The 20455-nt window shown below is 41.5% G+C and overlaps 1 protein-coding gene across 1 annotated transcript in view; it reads right to left on the bottom strand.

Annotated features, from left to right (window-relative positions):
- Positions 1-264: 264 nt before the first annotated feature.
- The window catches only part of MACC1 (MET transcriptional regulator MACC1), a 42062-nt gene continuing 21871 nt past the window's right edge, over positions 265-20455 (bottom strand). The window contains exons 3-5 of the mRNA XM_083189138.1: positions 14625-16666; positions 6458-6646; positions 265-4532 (exon numbers count right to left, since the gene is read on the bottom strand). Of these exons, the coding sequence (XP_083045264.1) occupies positions 4323-4532; positions 6458-6646; positions 14625-16666 (2441 nt within the window). The 3' untranslated portion in view covers positions 265-4322. The remainder of the gene's footprint in view (positions 4533-6457; positions 6647-14624; positions 16667-20455) is intronic.

The raw sequence follows: 20455 nt of genomic DNA, 5'->3' as shown, positions 1-20455 counted from the left end.
TCAGCTATTGTGTTCTAGTGTATCCTGTCCCATTAACCTGCAGAAGACGTTTAGCCTTTAAGGACACTAATTACAATCTCATTTTAGAGTTTATAATATCCCTGACCCAAATGCTGAAGGGATAATACATTCATTTTACACAAGGATTTTCCTCATTTGATCGATGACAATCTAAGATGCAAACAGCAGTTGAAGATCATTTGAAAATTACAGATATAAGACAATCCCCAATTTACAGTAATAACAACACGTATTTATTATATAAACATTTTTACACAGACAATTTGAGTTACATAAAATAGATGAGAGACAATGGTTGCCTGTGACAGGCTTTTACAAGCTGGCCTCACCCCAAGGGATTTACAAATACAAGGAGAACTGGGCGTTTCCGTGCCTCCCACATTTATACTTTAAGTGAGGTTTCAAGTCTTACTACAATTATTAGTATGTTAGCATTTTATGTTTTACCTTATTAGTACAGACAGCTGTAACAGAATATTGAGTCTTAAATAACATCATTAGGTAAAAAAAAAAAAAAACATATTAGAAGAAATGCACAAAAGAGACGGGTGCGAGTCATTGCGACAGCGGCCGCACTTTACATTTGGGATTCACGAACGAGTGTTTAGTTTTGCGCAAGGTGAGGCTGATTTCAGCGCCCATCGTACCCTTTGCGATGAATAGGAATGACCCCATAGAAAACATATAAACATTATTTACAGAAGATAGAACAGGCAGCATAAAAACAGTTTATTATAAAATGTATAAACTCAGACATTTATATACAGTATGATATGGAATAACAATGCTATGTGTCTGATGATGTCACTCGGTGGCACCGCTGTGGAGCGAGTCAGGCAACACTGGCGTCCTGCATTGGTGTCTTTCTACTATTTAGGGAAGTGTCATTTTGCTTTTGATTGTCCTTGATAACAGTATTAAATTACAGACACATTAGAACTACTTGCTGGTGTGGTCTGCAATGTCTGATGTTTGAAGTCCATTGAGTGCCACTCTGTGTACCCTGGTACCACCCGCTATCTATTGATCGATATCTAGTGATCGATCTATCATTATATATATATGCATATATACATATACGGATGGAGCCAGTTTAATCTATACTCATATATTCATCTTTCTGTCTCGGCGCACGATTGTCTCAAATGCACACGTGTCCCATTCTCAGTGAATGGGGCACCGAAATGGAAAGATATGGCACTCCGGCCAGATAGATGAAACTGGCTCGATCGGTATGTAGGCCACCACCCATTTTAAAATGGGATGTGGTCTTTCATGAGCTAGACCACACCCATTTCTGCATGGTATTGGCTCTTTGTCTTACCAGAACATATTTTTGGCTCTTTGCCTCTGATTGGTTGGCTAACCCTGCGCTAGGGGGATCCCGTATTTTGTTTTTGTTATTTAGGAACACCTATCCTACAGCTACATAGGGACTTTAAATCGACAATACTCGACTGCAATGGCCAATATTGACTTTTTTATACACCATTATTGTACACACCAACCCCTACCCCAGAGCGCACCAATATATACTTTTTATAAATAAATGTGAACATCTCTCTGTGCTTAACTTGCCACAAATCTGAAATGCAGAAATATCTAATACAGATGCATTTTGGAGCACATGCACAGTATGGAAATGTGAATATTCATGGCAAAAACATTCATAGTTCAAAGTCTAAAAAGAACCTTAACACAAGTTACTTTGACATATGCAGTCTTTTATAGGCAGAGTTTAGTGGTGTCATTTGCTACTAATTTCACCATTGCAAGGAAACGCAGCTCCACAAGTAGTTAACACAGTATTAACCATGATACAATCTATAATCTTGGGTTGAAGATCCCGGCAGTCACAATCCTGACATTCAAGATTTCGACAGAAGCAACCCACCAGTCACACAGCCTAACCTGATCCAAACCACCCTCTCCTGCAGTCTAACCCTAACCTCTCCCACCCTTACAACCTAATCCTAACTCACCCCTCACCTGCAGCCTAACCCTAACCTCTCCCACCCCTGCAACCCAACCTTAACCTTCCCCCTAGTTCCTATCCCTATCCCAATACTTACAGTACCACAGGATCCTGACCATATCCCAGCATAACAGCCTCTCCTATGCTTGATACACTGAGCACCACAGTGAAGACATTCAAATTATTTTCCCAAAATGTACAGTCATTTTACTTTCAACAAATGGCAAAATCCATAAAATTTTTACCTAAACTGATTTATTCCAGAATACCAGACAATAATAAAAAAAATGATCAAATCCAACTGTTAATTGTATTTACAAATTGCAATTTCACTGGATATGTAAGCATCCCTTCCAAGCTTCATACGCATACAAAGGGGGAGTCAATTAGACCTGGGTACCAAGCGCTGAGCATGGGAGTTAATATTATATGACATTTTGGGCAATATTTTCATGAAGCACTCTCAAGAAACTTGCACAATTACATTAGAAACGCCATGTTGGGAATGTCATTTATATACTCTGCAGAGGGCAGTGTCTGATGACGTCACTCTGTGACGATGCGGTGGAGCGAGACTGGTGGTTATATGCTCCATTATATTTACTCCATAAAACATGTTGTTATATGGAGTCAAATGGTTTCATTTTGGAATTTTTATAAATGGTGCAAAAATGACCATGAAGTGTATTTCAGCCAGTAACGGTGTCTAGGGTGTCTTTGGTGAAAGTAATGTGTCTGCAGTGATTTTTAAACAGGATTTTTTTAAAAAGAAATTATATATTTTTTAATCAATACAACACCACATCATATGCCCCACATCATTTACCCCAATTTTCTGCAAAACAAAGACATAAATGCCATGTATTTATTGCCCAATAATTACTAGTTAATAACCTATAAATACATTATTATTCATAAATAAGGGTATTCTGGGGAAAATGTTCAATGCAATCCATTTTTTTACATTATAATACAGATTATTTTTTTGTGTCTGTATTTGCAAACTAAAATCCACTCCTATTAAGACCTGTACTAAAGTAATGTTCTAAACAAATAGAAAAAAGTTGCGAACTGTGGCATTTTTAACCGTATTAAACAATTTTTACCCAATTTGCAGATATTTGAATCTCCTCCTCTGATAATGAATTTTTTCAGAGCAGAGAAACGTGAATCCAGGTGGTAAATAGGGTCACAGTGTTCAGTCCGGTGATCCTGGAACTTGGCATGTATATAATTCAGTACTGTACAAATATGCTGCCATGCTAATGTGGTCAGGGCTGCAAGTAACAAGGATGATGTTGTGATCGTTGTGAGTGGAACAGAGGTAATAGTGAACCAGCAGAGAGAGAAAGATAGTGGGCGGGATGTTCTAACATACACAGCCCTGTTTCGCCCCCCCTTCGCCGGTCACCGCATTCTTAATGATCGCATATGCTCTAACATATGCGATCATTAACGCAAGGGACAGCTCTTGCGTTAAGAGCTGTCCCTTGCAACAACGGCAAATGTTGAACTTCTAAGATGCAACCTCCATATGTTCACCTGAGATCCTCTAAAACTGATTTTTTTTCCAAGGGTGCTGAAAAACATTGAACTAGCCCTGACTATAGCATGCGGGAGAGTCACAATTTTTTTGGGTAGCCCTTAGGACCCCTGGGTAAGTGAGTGGATCTCCTGAGAATCTCACTAGGTATGATCTTCCCCACCCTGCTCACTTCACTTCCTGAGGTTGGCAGGATCGGGGAGACAATACTAAAGGACGCAACAAGCCCAAGCCTACCCTGAAATTGGTCAGCAGCATCTCGTCTCCTACTTCTAGGAGAAGTAGGCAAGTATGAACCGTAGTATACAGTAATGTACAAGAGATTATCACAGTATAAACATGGAGTAGATAAACAATATAATTTAAAGGACATTATCACAGTATCAATATTAATCAGGCATTTATAAAAGAATACTTTCTAAATGTATTCACAGATATATAGGCATACATTGAAAAACCTGATAAAAACATTGTTCTACAGACATTAAATTAAAAAAAAGACCTTTGCGTACTATACTGTACTTTATATACTGTAAATATGTTGGTGCACTTGTCTTCCTGTCATTTTGGAATACTGTTTGGGTTGCTATGGCACTTGTGGGCTGGAATGTACTAAAGTCAAACAGTATCTGCTGTTTCATGCATAAAACCGTCTGTATAACTGTTACCAGCAGTCTCTGTCCGTGCCTGTTTTCACAATATTATTGCAAGTACAGCTCCGTACAAGTTATATGCATGTTTTCACGCATATGTAAATAAATACTCCATCAATTCAGTTTAGAATTAATCCATGGAATTAGAAAATGAAGTTGCCCGGAGGATCTCTAGGCAGTTGACAAAGATGAGAGTTCCGCTGAGCTCCCTCCATTCTCTGGTCACGGGATACTTCATCTTGTCCAATGCACAGTGCAAGTCCTGTAACACATCTCTGTAACTCTCTCCGTAGTGCGCCGCCCAGGTGTGGAGAAAGTCGAAAGCGGGCTTCCACATCATCTGCAGGGAGAGATTCGGGGGTGATCAGTCAACAGAAGGAAATGTATTTGAAATCTGAAAATAAGCCCCTTTCTCTTCAGGAGCCTTGAGAATTATACATGTGTAGTCTAATACATCCAGGTGTTACGTAATTATAATTATCAGGTCTGGAATGCAATAATAAAGAGGTCCTCAAGTGTACTACAAATCTTCATAGTTCGGGAATGATAGCTGGGAGATGTTCTATGTCTGAAACAAGTGCTAGTTGGGCTTGTGTTACTGACTGATACTGCAGCTTTTCGAAAGCCAGGTACACACTGGACCGATGTGGGGCTCATATGCTGCCTTGTAACAACATACTGTGGGCCAGATGCACTAAGCTTCAAAAGTGAAAAAATGGAGAGTGATAAACAGCCAGCCAATCAGCTACACAGACTGTGTTTGAAAAATGTCAAGCGGGAGTTGATTGGATGGTGGTTTATCACTCTCCATTTTATCACTTTTGAAGCTTAGTGCATCTGGCCCTCAATCACCTACATCACTCAGAGTATACATTCAATAGGCACGCTTCTACAAACATAGGTGCTGCACATCAATCCCAATGATATTGCTATCATCCTATAGTACGCGGTACTTGTGTATTATCTGAGCGCCCGGTTTTTTCATTGCATGCCACTAATTAAGGCATGCGATGCGATGCGATTTTTCATTGTAAAGTCCCGATTTTTTTATTGTATAGTCACCCATGGGTGATTTCATACCCCCACTATCCAACTACGCATGGAGTTGATTTTATATAGTGTGGCGAGCGCAGCGAGCCACCGAGCCCGAAGGGTGGCGAGCGCAGCGAGCCTCGCGAGGGGACGCGGATTACTTTACATGTATTCTGCGACTGCTCGCCAGGCTTCGGGCTTGGTGGCTCGCTGCGCTCGCCACACTATATAAAGTCAACTCCATGCGTAGTTGGATAGTGGGGGTATGAAATCACAATGAAATCTTTACAATGAAAAATCGCAACGCATGAATTGTATGCCACTATATTGCATGCGATGCGATGAAAAAATCGGGAGCCCAGATATTACATAAGTACCTAGAAATACAATAATAAGTTAATGCCTGCACAGTGGCGCCGATAAGAGCCTCTCTGGTCGGAGAGTTTATAGTAAAGTGATAATGTTCGCTATCACTTTAATTCTGGTGGTTATGAAGGCTATCAGGGAGGCTAGTCACAGGGAGCCAGCTGGAGAGGAATCAGAAGATCCCTCTCTGGTGATGTTCTCCCCAAAGGATAAATACATTTTAGGGGACGAGGTGAGCTTTGTCAGAGATTAGGAAATTGGTCCAGACTGCAGTCCCCATTGTGAGTTATGCGATATTTTATATAAGTTGCATAAGACGGGAAATTTTAATTGCATTTAGCTTTTCACGCCAGTTGCGTAGCTACGTTTTGGGCGCCCCCCCCCCCGTCGCCGCCCCGCCGAGTAACCCCTACCCCGCCGCCCATGCAAACCCCCCCTCTATCCCCCACAGCCTTACCTATCGCGCTGGTCCCGGCGGCTCCGTTCTTCTGCTGAGGACCACCAGAAATTGGCCACCCCCATACAGCAGACAGTTTCAGAGAACTGTGTGCTATATGGGGGCGGCCATTTTGTTGTGGTCCTCAGCAGAAGAACGGAGCCGCCGGGACCAGCGCGATAGGTAAGTCTGAGGGGGGGTTTAACTATAGCACCGCAGCCCCCGGCGCCCCCACATGCATAGCGCCCCCTGCGGGGGGGCTGCGGTGCTATAGTTACGCCGCTAGGATAGAGAAATAGGTACCTTACACCCTATCTCAGAGCATGTGATATATGTTATCATCCGCTGCTGCGGACAGATGAAAAATAGGTAACATTACATTATTTAAGTGAATAAAAAAGCGACACTTGTAATATGATTTGCCATGGTACCTGCAAACTAACTTCTCCACTCTTCCCCTGGTGAGGGATCTCATAGGCTTCAATCTGTTGCTTTGTAAACCTGGCTAGTTTCTCAGCCAGCTCCCTCCAGCGCACACCCAGTTGCACGGCAGCAGTCAGAATGACTGTATCTTGTGTGAGACGGGCCACCAATCCCTGACAGTCCATCTTCAACAGACCCTAGGTATGCAAATTTGGAGGGGAAAAAAACAACATGATTTCCATTGATTTATTCGTCATTGTTTTCAAATCAGTCCAAGCAATGCAATATCATACCTCCCAACTTCTGTGTTAAGGAAATTGGGACACTCCGAAAAAGGGGCGGGGCGTATGCAAATGAGGGCACAGCTTATGCTAATTAGCCGCAACCTCATTTTCATACGAGAATAGACACTGTGCGCATGCGCACAGCATCTATTCTATTAGATTGGGGGGTCTCCCAACTGCCACCCCCCGCAGCCGGACAATGCCTGCCGCGGGTAAGACAGCGGGACAGGACCCGAAAATCGGGACTGTCCCGCTGTAATCGTGACAGTTGGGAGGTATGCAATATGTAGACTAGAAATAGTGTTATTTGTCTGGTCTTGCAATTAATATAATTAACCCGGGGAGGTTCTATGCTTGCATAGTAATTGACTGTATTGAATTATTATATATATATATATATATATATATATATATATATATATATATATATATATATATATATATATATATATATATATATATGAGACATAGATTAGTGGCATTCAAGTAACTTCAGAAATGAAGTAGTCACTGTTATCATTTCTGAAATTACATGATTTCTGAAGTTTCTATGTCTCATATGTGTGATCACTGGGCTCTGCTACAGATGATTGTAGGGGGCACCCGTTCAAGCTATTTCTCAATTGGTTGAGAGCCAGATATACTGTGAATATATATATATATATATATATATATATATATATATATATATAGTTTACATTTTTTATATTCCATTGGTTTTATATTTAAAAAAAACAATATTACTTTCTTTGGTACTTGTTTCCTAGCACGGCCACAATCGCGGGCATCGTGTACCTTAAAGTTAAGGTACACGATGGCCGCAATGGACTCGATTTCCTTTGAAATCAGGTCTATTTTGCCGGCAAAGGCGAAATCGCGGGCATCGCGTCAGTCGCGACCATTAACAATGCCCCCCGACGCGTCCGACGCGATGCCCGTGATTTTTCCTCAGGCTTCAATGTTAAAATAATTTTTAACATTGAAATCGGGAGCATCGCGTCGGTCTTGTGCCATTATAATGGCACAAGATGAGATGGACTTGATTAAGTCCATCTCACATAGGAAACAATGGGAAATGGGCCAATATGACCCATTTCACATTATATATGGCCCCGTCATCACCCCACGATTGACGCAAACCCGAAGTGTGGCGAGCGCAGCGAGCCCGCGAGGGGCGGCGGTGTGCGTCCTCCGACCTTTTCATTCCCCTACTATCCACGTCGGCGTGGAGTTGAGAATATAAAGTGTGGCGAGCGCAGCGAACCACCGAGCCCGAAGCGTGACGAGCGCAGCGAGCCCCGCGAGGGGACGTGTATACCTGTGAAGTTATACGCGTCCGCTCACCACGCTTCGGGCTCGGTGGCTCGCTGCGCTCGCCACACTTTATGCTCTCAACTCCACGCCAATGTGGATAGTCGGGGAATGAAAGGTCGGAGGATGCGCACCGCCGCCCCTCGCGGGCTCGCTGCGCTCGCCACGCTTTGGGTTGGCGTCAATCGTGGGGTGGGGTTTACGGTGTAAAATTGGGGGTCTAGGGAATATTTTACATTGAATCCAATGTAAAATCGGGTCCCAGGGACCCCATTCACATTTGATTCAATTTAAAAATGGGGTCGGTCGCATCGCATGCGATTTGGTCGCATGCGATGCGACTGACGCGATTTTTCCGACACGACCACCCCGATGGAAATCGGTGTGGCCGTGCTAGGAAACATGTACCCTTTCTTTTTATATTTTTTCTTTTTTTTTTTGTTGTTTTTCCTATATGGTAAATGATTGTTAAGCTGCGTACCCACGGTAAGATATAGTGCACAATCTAGCACACTATCTAGCCAGTTTCGAATAGCATGCTAGATAGTGCACTATATCTTACCGTGTGTATGCACGCAGGTCGTATGGGAGGGAGCTGATTGGGTGAACATGCAACCCAATTCTGTCTAGAAAGCATAAGATAGTATAGTGTAGTGTAGCTGTGACGTCAGATCGTTTGCTATATCTTATGCACATCGTACCTTATTTTAAGCACAAATCTTATGCTTTTTAACCACCAGGACTTTTCTGGGGAATTGTATATGATATCTTACGGAACATAAATCGTACCGTGGGTACGCACCTTTATATTGTTAATCAATAAATATAAAAAAAAGGAAGGAGAAGGAAAGTGGACTCTTTTTGTGGGGCACTCTCTGAGATATGAATTATTAAAACTTAACTTTTATTAACTTTATTCCATAAGATATTCTTGGACTGACACCTAGGTGGATGTCCAACAAACAATGAAGACAGGTACAAACAAAACATACATAGATTGCAGTGAGCTTGGCAAAATATACACTATGCAATGCGAATGAAGAAGGATGAGTTCTAGTAAAGTGGAACTAACTCGTGGGGTTCAATAAATTTGATATAGAGTTTTGTTCACTAGAACTCAAATTATAAGGATGTGCCTAGTCTGGCAATTAGCTCTTTTGACTAGGGATCGTTTAAAGGGAAATGTAATGGTAAAAGGGTGGTGTTCCCTTGTTTGACTGCGGTGTATTAAAGACACCTAGGACAGGTATTAATATATTCTTAAACGTAGATTGTGAGTGAACAAAAATTGTGTTCAAATGGCATATGTAGTATATTATGCCCCCGTTTTAATTGTGCTACCAATAACTCTGTGTAAGACAGAGGGTTTGGACAGTGACTTATGCTAATATTTTGATATGTGTATCAACTACTGTATCTCAGATGGCTGACACAATTTTTTGGCTAGGCAGAGAATAAATAGAAGATAAACAGTGGATTGTCTAAAATTGTGGTTCTATGCAGGTATGATGGCCACATACTGACACCAATCAAATTGGACAAGAGTTGTACAGTGGATTAATTCACTCTTAAGCTCTATGCCGACACAAACATTAACGTCCTCGGTAGCACAAAAATCAGCGCTGCCAGAGGTCAGAGAGAGTAGTACAAAAGGGAAAGGCAGGTTGCATCCAAATGTTTTCAATGGTCAAAAATGGGTGTACAAAATCAAACTCAAAATCACTGCTGGTTTGAGGAGATTTGTCGTCTGACTCAACTCAGAGGATTCAACAATCATGAAATACAAATACGAAATATATGTCAGATAGTAGGTCAGATTGGTTCAACAATACAATACGTCACCTAGTTTGGTCAGATTGATTTACCAGTAGATTGCGCCAACTTGCGCCGTACACACCATTGATTGGATCAATTTGAAGAGAACATAAGTAATGTCAATTTGTGTCAGATTGTCTCAGTTGGCACTGGAAGATTATAAATAAGTTTGCCAGCGATTTGTGTCCAAAGAAAAAGCTACTTAACAGTTGATTGTGTCAAAGTTCACTTTGTGTCCATTCACTTTTTGCAAAACAAGACAATTGTACCATATAGTTACTGTTTAGGTAACACTGTTTCTATGTTGTTCTATCTAAGGTTAAGGTGACCTTTCAGCAAGACGGGGAAGACCTGCTGCTTTCACAGAGTCTTGCAAACGTGTATAGGACTCAGGATGAGAGAGCCTTGTCACGTGCTGTAGGGTCAGAGAGAGATAGTGTCACTTCTGCTATTGAGGGATCTGGTGGCCCATTTGCATTGGTGCTATGCCAGCATTGCAATACAAAAAGGTTTGCCTGATGTCCGCAATGAGAGAGTGTCAGAAAGAGAGAGATAAAGAGAGCGTATTGTCACTCAAGTTGAATTGAAAGGGTTAAGGTAGCACACGCAAAATCTGTGTAACCTTCTGCTTTTAGGAAGTCATGTTCCTACAGAGGACTTCAATAATGAGAGTGGAGCACAGATTCGCAGTTGTGGCAGTAAGAAAGGGGAAGGAAACCGCTGCTACTGCTGCCGTTAGATAACAGCTGTCATGGTGTTCATATGGAACAGAGCATGCACAGTCTGTATAAATCAGCAGTGAGAGGGCGGTTGGAAATACCTGTCCTGGAGAGGCTGCTTGGGTAGGGAAGAAGGTATGCCGGTCCGAGTGGTGTCCGGGAATCCCTGCTATTGGAGCCGTCCGTGTACAGCTAGGATTGCTGTGCAGTCAATGTGCTCCTACACCGCCGGCGGGTAGTATGACGGGATGACGCGCGTTTCGCCTTCCTACGGCTTGATCACATCAATTGATGTGATCAAGCCGTAGGAAGGCGAAACGCGCGTCATCCCGTCATACTACCCGCCGGCGCCGGCGGTGTAGGAGCACATTGACTGCACAGCAATCCTAGCTGTACATGGACGGCTCCAATAGCAGGGATTCCCAGACACCACTCGGACCGGCATACCTTCTTCCCTACCCAAGCAGCCTCTCCAGGACAGGTATTTCCAACCGCCCTCTCACTGCTGATTTATACAGACTGTGCATGCTCTGTTCCATACGAACACCATGACAGCTGTTATCTAACGGCAGCAGTAGCAGCGGTTTCCTTCCCCTTTCTTACTGCCACAACTGCGAATCTGTGCTCCACTCTCATTATTGAAGTCCTCTGTAGGAACATGACTTCCTAAAAGCAGAAGGTAACCGTGTTTCCCCGATAATAAGACACTGTCTTATTTTTTGTTTTCCTCAAAAAAGACCATAGGTCTTATTTTCGGGGGAGGGCTTATTTTAATAGATGCTCCATGTTACATGCCCCACTGTGCCTTTACAAAATGCCCCACTGCGCCTTTAGGAAATGCCATCCCAGTGATCCAGATAATTTAATGTATTTAATTACATGCCCCCACCTGTTTGTTTTATTATTACCGTACTTAAACGGTATCTTGACGGCGCTGTGTGGTGAGCAGCAGCCAGCCAGCCGCGTGATATGTGTAGTCCCCGCTCAGCCCCCGCTGACTCCCGCTGACCCCCGCTGACCCCCGCTGCAGTGCGTGATATGTGTAGCCCCCGCTCAGCCCCCGCTGACTCCCGCTGCAGTGCGTGATATGTGTAGCCCCCGCTCAGCCCCCGCTGACTCCCGCTGACCCCCGCTGACCTCCGCTCACCTCCTCTCACTCACGCCCGCTCACCTGCAACACGTGACGTCACGCCTACCGCAATGCATCCCTGGGAACGGGAGCTGCGGTGTTGCAGGTGAGCGGGCATGAGTTAGAGGAGGTGAGCGGAGGGCAGCGGAGGGCAGCGGGGGTCAGCGGGAGTCAGCGGGGGCTGAGCGGGGGCTACACATATCGAATACATAAAATTACATGGGGAAAATGATAGGGCTTAATTTCGGGGGAGGGCTTATTTTGGACCAGCGTCCAAAATCTGGGGTAGGGCTTATTATCGGGGTAGGTCTAATTATCGGGGAAACACGGTACACAGATTTTGCGTGTGCTACCTTAACCCTTTCAATTCAACTTGAGTGACAATACGCTCTCTTTATCTCTCTCTTTCTGACACTCTCTCATTGCGGACATCAGGCAAACCTTTTTGTATTGCAATGCTGGCATAGCACCAATGCAAATGGGCCACCAGATCCCTCAATAGCAGAAGTGACACTATCTCTCTCTGACCCTACAGCACGGGACAAGGCTCTCTCATCCTGAGTCCTATACACGTTTGCAAGACTCTGTGAAAGCAGCAGGTCTTCCCCGTCTTGCTGAAAGGTCACCTTAACCTTAGATAGAACAACATAGAAACAGTGTTACCTAAACAGTAACTATATGGTACAATTGTCTTGTTTTGCAAAAAGTGAATGGACACAAAGCGAACTTTGACACAATCAACTGTTAAGTAGCTTTTTCTTTGGACACAAATCGCTGGCAAACCTATTTATAATCTTCCAGTGCCAACTGAGACAATCTGACACAAATTGACATTACTTATGTACTCTTCAAATTGATCCAATCAATGGTGTGTACGGCGCAAGTTGGTGCAATCTACTGGTAAATCAATTTGACCAAACTAGGTGACGTATTGTATTGTTGAACCAATCTGACCTACTATCTGACATATATTTCGTATTTGTATTTCATGATTGTTGAATCCTCTGAGTTGAGTCAGACGACAAATCTCCTCAAACCAGCAGTGATTTTGAGTTTGATTTTGTACACCCATTTTTGACCATTGAAAACATTTGGATGCAACCTGCCTTTCCCTTTTGTACTACTCTCTCTGACCTCTGGCAGCGCTGATTTTTGTGCTACCAAGGACGTTAATGTTTGTGTCGGCATAGAGCTTAAGAGTGAATTAATCCACCGTACAACTCTTGTCCAATTTGATTGGTGTCAGTATGTGGCCATGATACCTGCATAGAACCACAATTTTAGACAATCCACTGTTTATCTTCTATTTATTCTCTGCCTAGCCAAAAAATTGTGTCAGCCATCTGAGATACAGTAGTTGATACACATATCAAAATATTAACATAAGTCACTGTCCAAACCCTCTGTCTTACACAGAGTTATTGGTAGCACAATTAAAACGGGGGCATAATATACTACATATGCCATTTGAACACAATTTTTGTTCACTCACAATCTACATTTAAGAATATATTAATACCTGTCCTAGATGTCTTTAATACACCGCAGTCAAACAAGGGAACACCACCCTTTTACCATTACATTTCCCTTCAAACGATCCCTAGTCAAAAGAGCTAATTGCCAGACTAGGCACATCCTTATAATTTGAGTTCTAGTGAACAAAACTCTATATCAAATTTATTGAACCCCACGAGTTAGTTCCACTTTACTAGAACTCATCCTTTTTCATTCGCATTGCATAGCGTATATTTTGCCAAGCTCACTGCAATCTATGTATGTTTTGTTTGTACCTGTCTTCATTGTTTGTTGGACATCCACCTATGTGTCAGTCCAAGAATATCTTATGGAATAAAGTTAATAAAAGTTAAGTTTTAATAATTAATATCTCAAAGAGTGCCCCACAAAAAGAGTCCACTTTCCCTCTCCTTCCTTTTTTTATAATTATTACGGACTCAGGGGAGCACCACCAGCAAGAACGGACACTTTCTCCCATACCAGTGTACCAAACGTCCACTACAGCTGGTCTTAGGCGACCCAGGCCGAAACCCACTAGCATGGTGAGAGGGTCTCACTTGACCCTCTCCGCATGAAGTGAGCATAACCTTGTGCAGCTTCCACAAACCGACTCCTTTACCTTAATCAATAAATAACTATTTATTTCATTATCGTGTTGTGTTGTCTAACGCCACATAGAAGTATTTTCTCGTTTCCAAATTTTGGAGATTGGCATATCTACACTATTGTGGCAGCTGATAAACACAACCACTAGTCCACCAACCACTCTAGTGCCTATGACATAGCTTTTCATAGAAATTTACTGTATCACTATGCATCAATGGGCAGTCATTTTAACTTGGAGAGTTAGCAAAGCTTGGAGAGAGGTAAATTAGAAAGAGATAAAGTACTAACCAATGATCTACTGTCACTTTAAAGGCTGTGTTCCAAAAATGAACAAGCTTTTATAAATCTATGCAAGCAGTGTCTGTTATCTACGGATTTATCAATTGTTTTTTAAATAGAATTTATTTTCAATTTAAAGTTCCAAAGTTTTATGCCATGGAGCATCCATTGTATCTCCTAAATTAAAAAGTGCATCTCTTAAATGAAACAGGTCTGTGCTATAAATATTGAGAATGAATATTTATTGAAGACTGAAATAATTTACTCTTATTGTATTTTTAAAGTATGGAATTCAAAACAGACAAAAACTAACGTGATATATATATATATATATATATATTCTAAAAAAAATCTGCAAGTCAGTGATCTTGTGTAGGACCCACTTCCAGGAATGCATTATTAATGGACAAATCAGTCAATACAGTTCACCCGCTTCTACAACAGTGGGTAAACTACGAAATTCCAAACACGGGACTTTTTTTTACAGTATTAATAAATACAAAACTTGAGTACTTACCATAATAAGTTCATAAGGGAATTTTCTTGTTTTGGTGTCAGCATGGCAATCTTCTTTCAGCTTTTTCACTACGGATGAAACACGTTCAGATTCCTTCTCCGGAAGTGCATGACAGAGGTCGTCAAGTGACAAGTGTGAATAACCAAGGACATCCGCTAAGCTTCTCCAGTCATAAACATTTTCAGAGACATTTGAAAGTACCGATGAGTATATGTAAGTCAGTTTTTTAAATGGCATTGCGATCTGTTCCAAAAGCATTTTGGTTGTAAAATGTGCATCTGAAAAGTCAATGACTTGTTCTTTGGATATAATCTTAACATTTTTGCAATGTACAAGGCCAACCTTTCCCCTCAAAACGCCCACATACCAGTCTTTAATTTTGGTCTGACCAATGGCCTTTACTTTATCTTCACCAAGAAGTGCAATGGTGTCTCCTTTAAAATATTCCAAGAAGTAGTCAATCTTCTGTTGACGTAGGACAGTCTTTAAGGTCACAGCAAAGTTGTGTATCTTCAATGTTTTATCTTGGAACTTGGGATATTTGACAGTGTTTACAAATAGCGTGACGGGAGATGACATGATTTCTTTACGTTTTTGTAGGCGAGTTTGACTTTTTGGAGTAAAGTGTATTTTAGGTGCAGGATTTGGAGTGTTGACTGCAAATTCGGATATTGACGATGAACCTTGAGTGTCTTTGATTTGAACAGTGAAAACAAATGCACAAATTTCTTTGCCACCTTTTAAGGAGAATGGAAACTGTGTCCGAATCATCTTACCTGTTTTCAGTAGATGTTCCTTGATCTCATTATTATCTGCCTTCACTGAATAACTGGATTCTTTTGTAACAAATTGAATTGACAAGTCTTGAAAAGGCTCAAGTACAAACGGGTGTTTTCCCCAAAGGTGAAACACCAGTGGGGGCATACTTTTACCACGTCTCTTGAGGTCATCTACTGTAATTTTGTCTGGAGTGTAGTTGTGTCCCACAATCGCTAAAACTGTATTGAATGCTGGATGAATGTGTTTGGGTCCATACACTGCCACAGTTAAACTTTTCTGGATGTAATTATAAACACTGCTGGCTGGATTTTGATTCAACTTGATCTGGGCTGCACTGACAATGTACGTGATACGACTCAGGATTGGCAGTTTTATTTGTAACATGTTCTTGTAAATATAACCATATGGAATTTTTTCAAAAGGACCTTCTTTGCTGTAACTGTAAAAAGTTGCAATCTCAGTCATTACTTGGCTGTATGGATCATTCTTTGCCTCAGCAGTAATTTTCATCTCCAGCAAAAGAGCTTCATTGGTATTGATGTTGCTTAATGTTATTTCCAGAAGAGGGCTAACAGTTGTTGACAGGTCATTATTAAGCATCGGTGGTGGATCAAGAAAAGCTTTTAAAGAGATCTCCTGGTATTCCCCATGACCCACGTGACCTTCGGGGACATGGACGGTTATATCTGAGTCTGGAAGCTGCACAGATCCTCCATTATGATCTAGCTTGCAAACTACATGAGTGTCTGTTGCTTGTGTCTGTGCCCATCCAGGACTCTGGCTCATGACATCCAAATCCAGACAAGATCTAGTTAGTTGCCTATGACTCAACCATGCCATTTTATAGGCTTCACGGTCATTTTGGAGCCATTCCAAATCCGGAGCCAAAATCTGTCCATTAATACCATTGACACTGGACTCCTTGTCGTGCAGAACATACAAATGAGAAACACTCTTAGACCTTCCAGATTTCCTTGTTGCTGATTTTTCCAAGACGCGATCTATATCAAGTTCATCTCCTGAACTTGAAATGGAATTTCTGGTTTCTGAGTCCCTGAATAACATAAATGGGTCCTCTTTCAGAATAGATGTATGTTCATTAGTCTTTGAAAATGTCTTGGCTTGAACCACATCTTCTAAGAAAGGGTTGGATTCAGAAAGGCCATTCCAAAAGGGGTTTGTATGCTTCGCATAATTCTGGGAATGATCTTGGAACACATCAGACCAGCTAATAAGAAGATCCAATTCATTTCCCAACTTTTCTGTAAATATACAAAAATAATATAGTATGTAAATAAAAATATATATATCCTGAATTGCACACAATCAATACTGTACAAACATTTAAAGCAGCAAATTGCCAAATCTTTTATAACATAAAGTGATACTTTGTTGATTAAATGCATGATACACATTGGGCCAAATGTAAAAGGAAGTGAGAGTCCGAAAGTGAGAGATTTTGGAAGAGTTTTCCCATTTTTTTTAAAGCGGCAATCATTTACACTGAAAAAACAGGTTGATTTTGCCATGTAATTGATGCCGCTTTAAAAAAAAAAAGTAACTCTCTCACTCTCTGATACTTACACCCTATTACATTTGCCCCTTGATTTTGAAGCCCTGTCAATGAAAAATCAGTGGAAATGTAGAAATTACACTTGCCCTATTGGCTTTATGTAGTGGGAAACATTTATAAGTGCCACGGAAATTGGGGCTAATTCAGTTCTGACTGCTAATGTGATAAATTGCAGTCGCCTGAGAGGAGAATGCCACTGCCCAGATAGAGAGAGGGTGTATACAATTAAAAATCGGGTCTGGGTGGGCATTTAACATGGGAATAAGCCCAAATCGGGCATGATCGTGTCGAATTGCATGCCATTATAATGCGATGCAACTCGATATTAAAATTGTATACTCACTCCCGGGGAAAGGCTCAAATTGGGTCCCATCGCACGCCATCGCATGCCATCGCACACCTTAATTAGTGGCATGCAATGCGATGGGCGCCGTGATAATACACAAGTACCGATCTTTTTGCAGCAGTAATTAGAGATGGGAAAAAAGGAGTGTAGAAGTCAACTTATATGGGCGCTATGCTGCCTAAAATAAATTAAAACCCAAAAGATGTCACCACATCTACAAGAAAGCTAACGAAAACAATGGGTAGGGCATTAATATAATCCTATGGCGCAGTGGATTATATCAATACCCAAGCCATTGTTTTTGTTCTATTCGGTGTTGCCGAACTTTGAGGTACGGAGTTGAACACAGTCTCTGTTGACAGGCCAAATGCCTCAAGTACTGTATAAGAAACATACTGTATACTGTTTGCATATACAGCATGGAAACTTATATACAGACTCCAAATATCAGTCCCATAGTTACAATTACATTATATTGTAATATATACTGTGTTGACTGTAACACAATTGATTATAGTTAGATATTTCACTACTGGATAAAATACTATATATGAGGTATATTTATGTATACTGTAACCTGGAAAACCGTGATATACAGTAGGAGCCTATCTCATCTATCTTCCTTAGGCCATGGCTATCCTATTGTTCTCAGCTGCAATACAATACATAGAACAATAAAGTAGGGGATTAGCAGAGTAATCCAATTACTCACTTAATCCTATTATAGAGATAGATGGCAGTGGCTCCCACTGAGGTTTAAAACAAAATAAGGAAAACAAAATACATTATTTTCTGATTGTCATAGGTTTCATGATATAAATATTCTTATACAGTATAATGAATATTACTAGCATACACAAAAATAAAAATAACCAATGGTACTCCCACATCTCTCACATGGGGCGAGATGTAATGTCGCCCGAGTTCAGCGGCGGTGTGAGATGTCCGCCGAACTCTGATTTTTTTTAAAGGGGAATTAAAACTTACAAGCCGCAGCAGTGGGGTGGCGGGTGTGGGGGCCCCCGGATGGGTGGGGGCCTTGGGGCGACAGGGGCGGTTGCCCCGAGGCCCCCACACATCCGGGTAATCTGCCACTAAATACAGTATATCCAGCTGACTACAGGATACTCATTAATATCTGGTGTTGACTGTTGACCTTTCATCCCGATCCCGCATAAAGCTTTCCATAAAACTTATATTGATGCAAAGAGATACTAGACATTAAATATGCAACGATCCCCCAGTCTTTGCCAGGTTAGGCTGGTCCCAATGAAACAGATTGCAGAGCACCTGTCATGGAGGGAACCAGAACCAGAACAAGAGGAAGAATCAGCTAGAGGAATTAGTCATGAAACTGCCCCGATTGGCTGTCCTTTTCTCATTCATTTATATTTATTTATAGTTTCTTATATATTCTGCAGCGCTTTACAGAGAATATTTGAACATTCACATCAGTCCCTGCCCCAGTGGAGCTTACAATCTATATTCCCTACAACATGTACACGCACACACAGACAATTTTTTAGTCAATTAACCCGAACAGTATATTTTTTGATTGCGGGAGGAAACTGGAGCACCTGGTGTAAACCCACGCAAGCACAGGAAGAATATACAAACTCCACACAGTTATGAAGGAAATCTAACCCATGACCTCAGTGCTGTGAGGCGGTATTTTTAACCATTACACCATCCGTGCTGTCATTTATATTGTGTCTTGACTAGAATGAAGTCCTCCTTTATGAGGTTTTGTGTGGTTTGTATGCTTGTTACTTTTGGATCATTTAAGGGCAGCTGGTGCTTGTAGTACATCACAGGGCTGGCTTTTCCTTGGGCAAGGTTGCAATTGTTTTGCAATCTTATTCACTCAGGCACCTTCTAGATGAAATGTGAGGTCAGGGAATAGAATGAAAAAGAGCTCCTGGGCATCCTGTATACTCAGCTCTGGAGTTTCAGTGACACCAGCAGTTTACACTGTCCATGACATGTGACACATTCTTGATAAAGGATAAGAATGTGATTGGTAGCTTCAGTAATATCTTCTAATACCAATTTCCATCCTGCATTCAGCACAAATATAACAAAACACATACTTGCCTACTTTAAAAAAAACTAGTTTCTGGGAGATTATAGTTGGTAATAGAATTTTGCACCTCGCCCCATTAAGGGGGCGTGTCATGCTCCACCCAAAGGGTGTGTCTAGTTCCAAATATGGAGAGATTGTGAAAAGAGATTGTGAACGTGGCATCTAGAAGCGTGGGTGTGTACTGCTGCATCTGAGAGGAATCTTTTAAAATGACAAATAGATCCAAATGTAGATGAGCCCCAAAGCAGTTAGTAAGAGCTACTATACTAGGTAAAGTGCTGAGAAATGGTTCTGATGATTCAATGTAAATGTATCTATCTCTCATTCCTTTTTTTTTCCTAAAAATGTAACAACTACATAATGTGGGCTAAGTGAAATGAGGGAGATTGCTAGACTAATGAGGGAGAGAGGGAGATTGCTCTTATTTCAGGGAGTCTCCTGCACAATGCAGGAGGGTAGGCAGCTATGACACAACAACAGTTTACAATTCCCACTACTAATAATGGTAAATGCCAGCTATGATAGAATTTGATTTGTATAGGTGTTAGGCTGTCAGTTTAGTGATGCTAGACATGTTAGGCTTTAAATCATGGACAATGTCATTAGTTAATTCAGAGTTTAATTATAAAGACTTTCTGAAAACTTGGCAGCCCAGGCCATTCTGGTACTTAAAGCAATTAGACATCATGTTAAAAACAGTGTAAGTGAATGTTGTTTAAAAATTAATAACAGATGATCAGAAAAAGTATTTGCTATGTGTGCTCTCATCATTCTTTCTACATAGATTTCATGATTCACTCCATCAGCCTACCCAACAGGCTAAACACTACAGTATATGTGGCTGCTGACCACCTCGCATCTCTGCTGCCCCTTACTTCCTCAGTAATGCTGAGTAAGAAGGTTGTTAGGAAGGCTGAAATACAGAAGGAAGGTGCCGCTGGAGAAAATCGGTTCCACCAGCTTGACTGGAAGCTTACAAGGCAGGTAGAACCCATACTTATTCTGGTTCACTCGCCAAGGCAAATTCCTTCTCAAATGGACAAAACCAT

The sequence above is a fragment of the Crinia signifera genome, chromosome 5, assembly GCF_055691185.1.
Source record: "Crinia signifera chromosome 5, ASM5569118v1, whole genome shotgun sequence".
Classification (NCBI taxonomy): Eukaryota; Metazoa; Chordata; class Amphibia; order Anura; family Myobatrachidae; genus Crinia; species Crinia signifera.
Note: the sequence above shows the minus strand (reverse complement) of the source record. Positions and strands in the feature narration are given on the sequence as shown.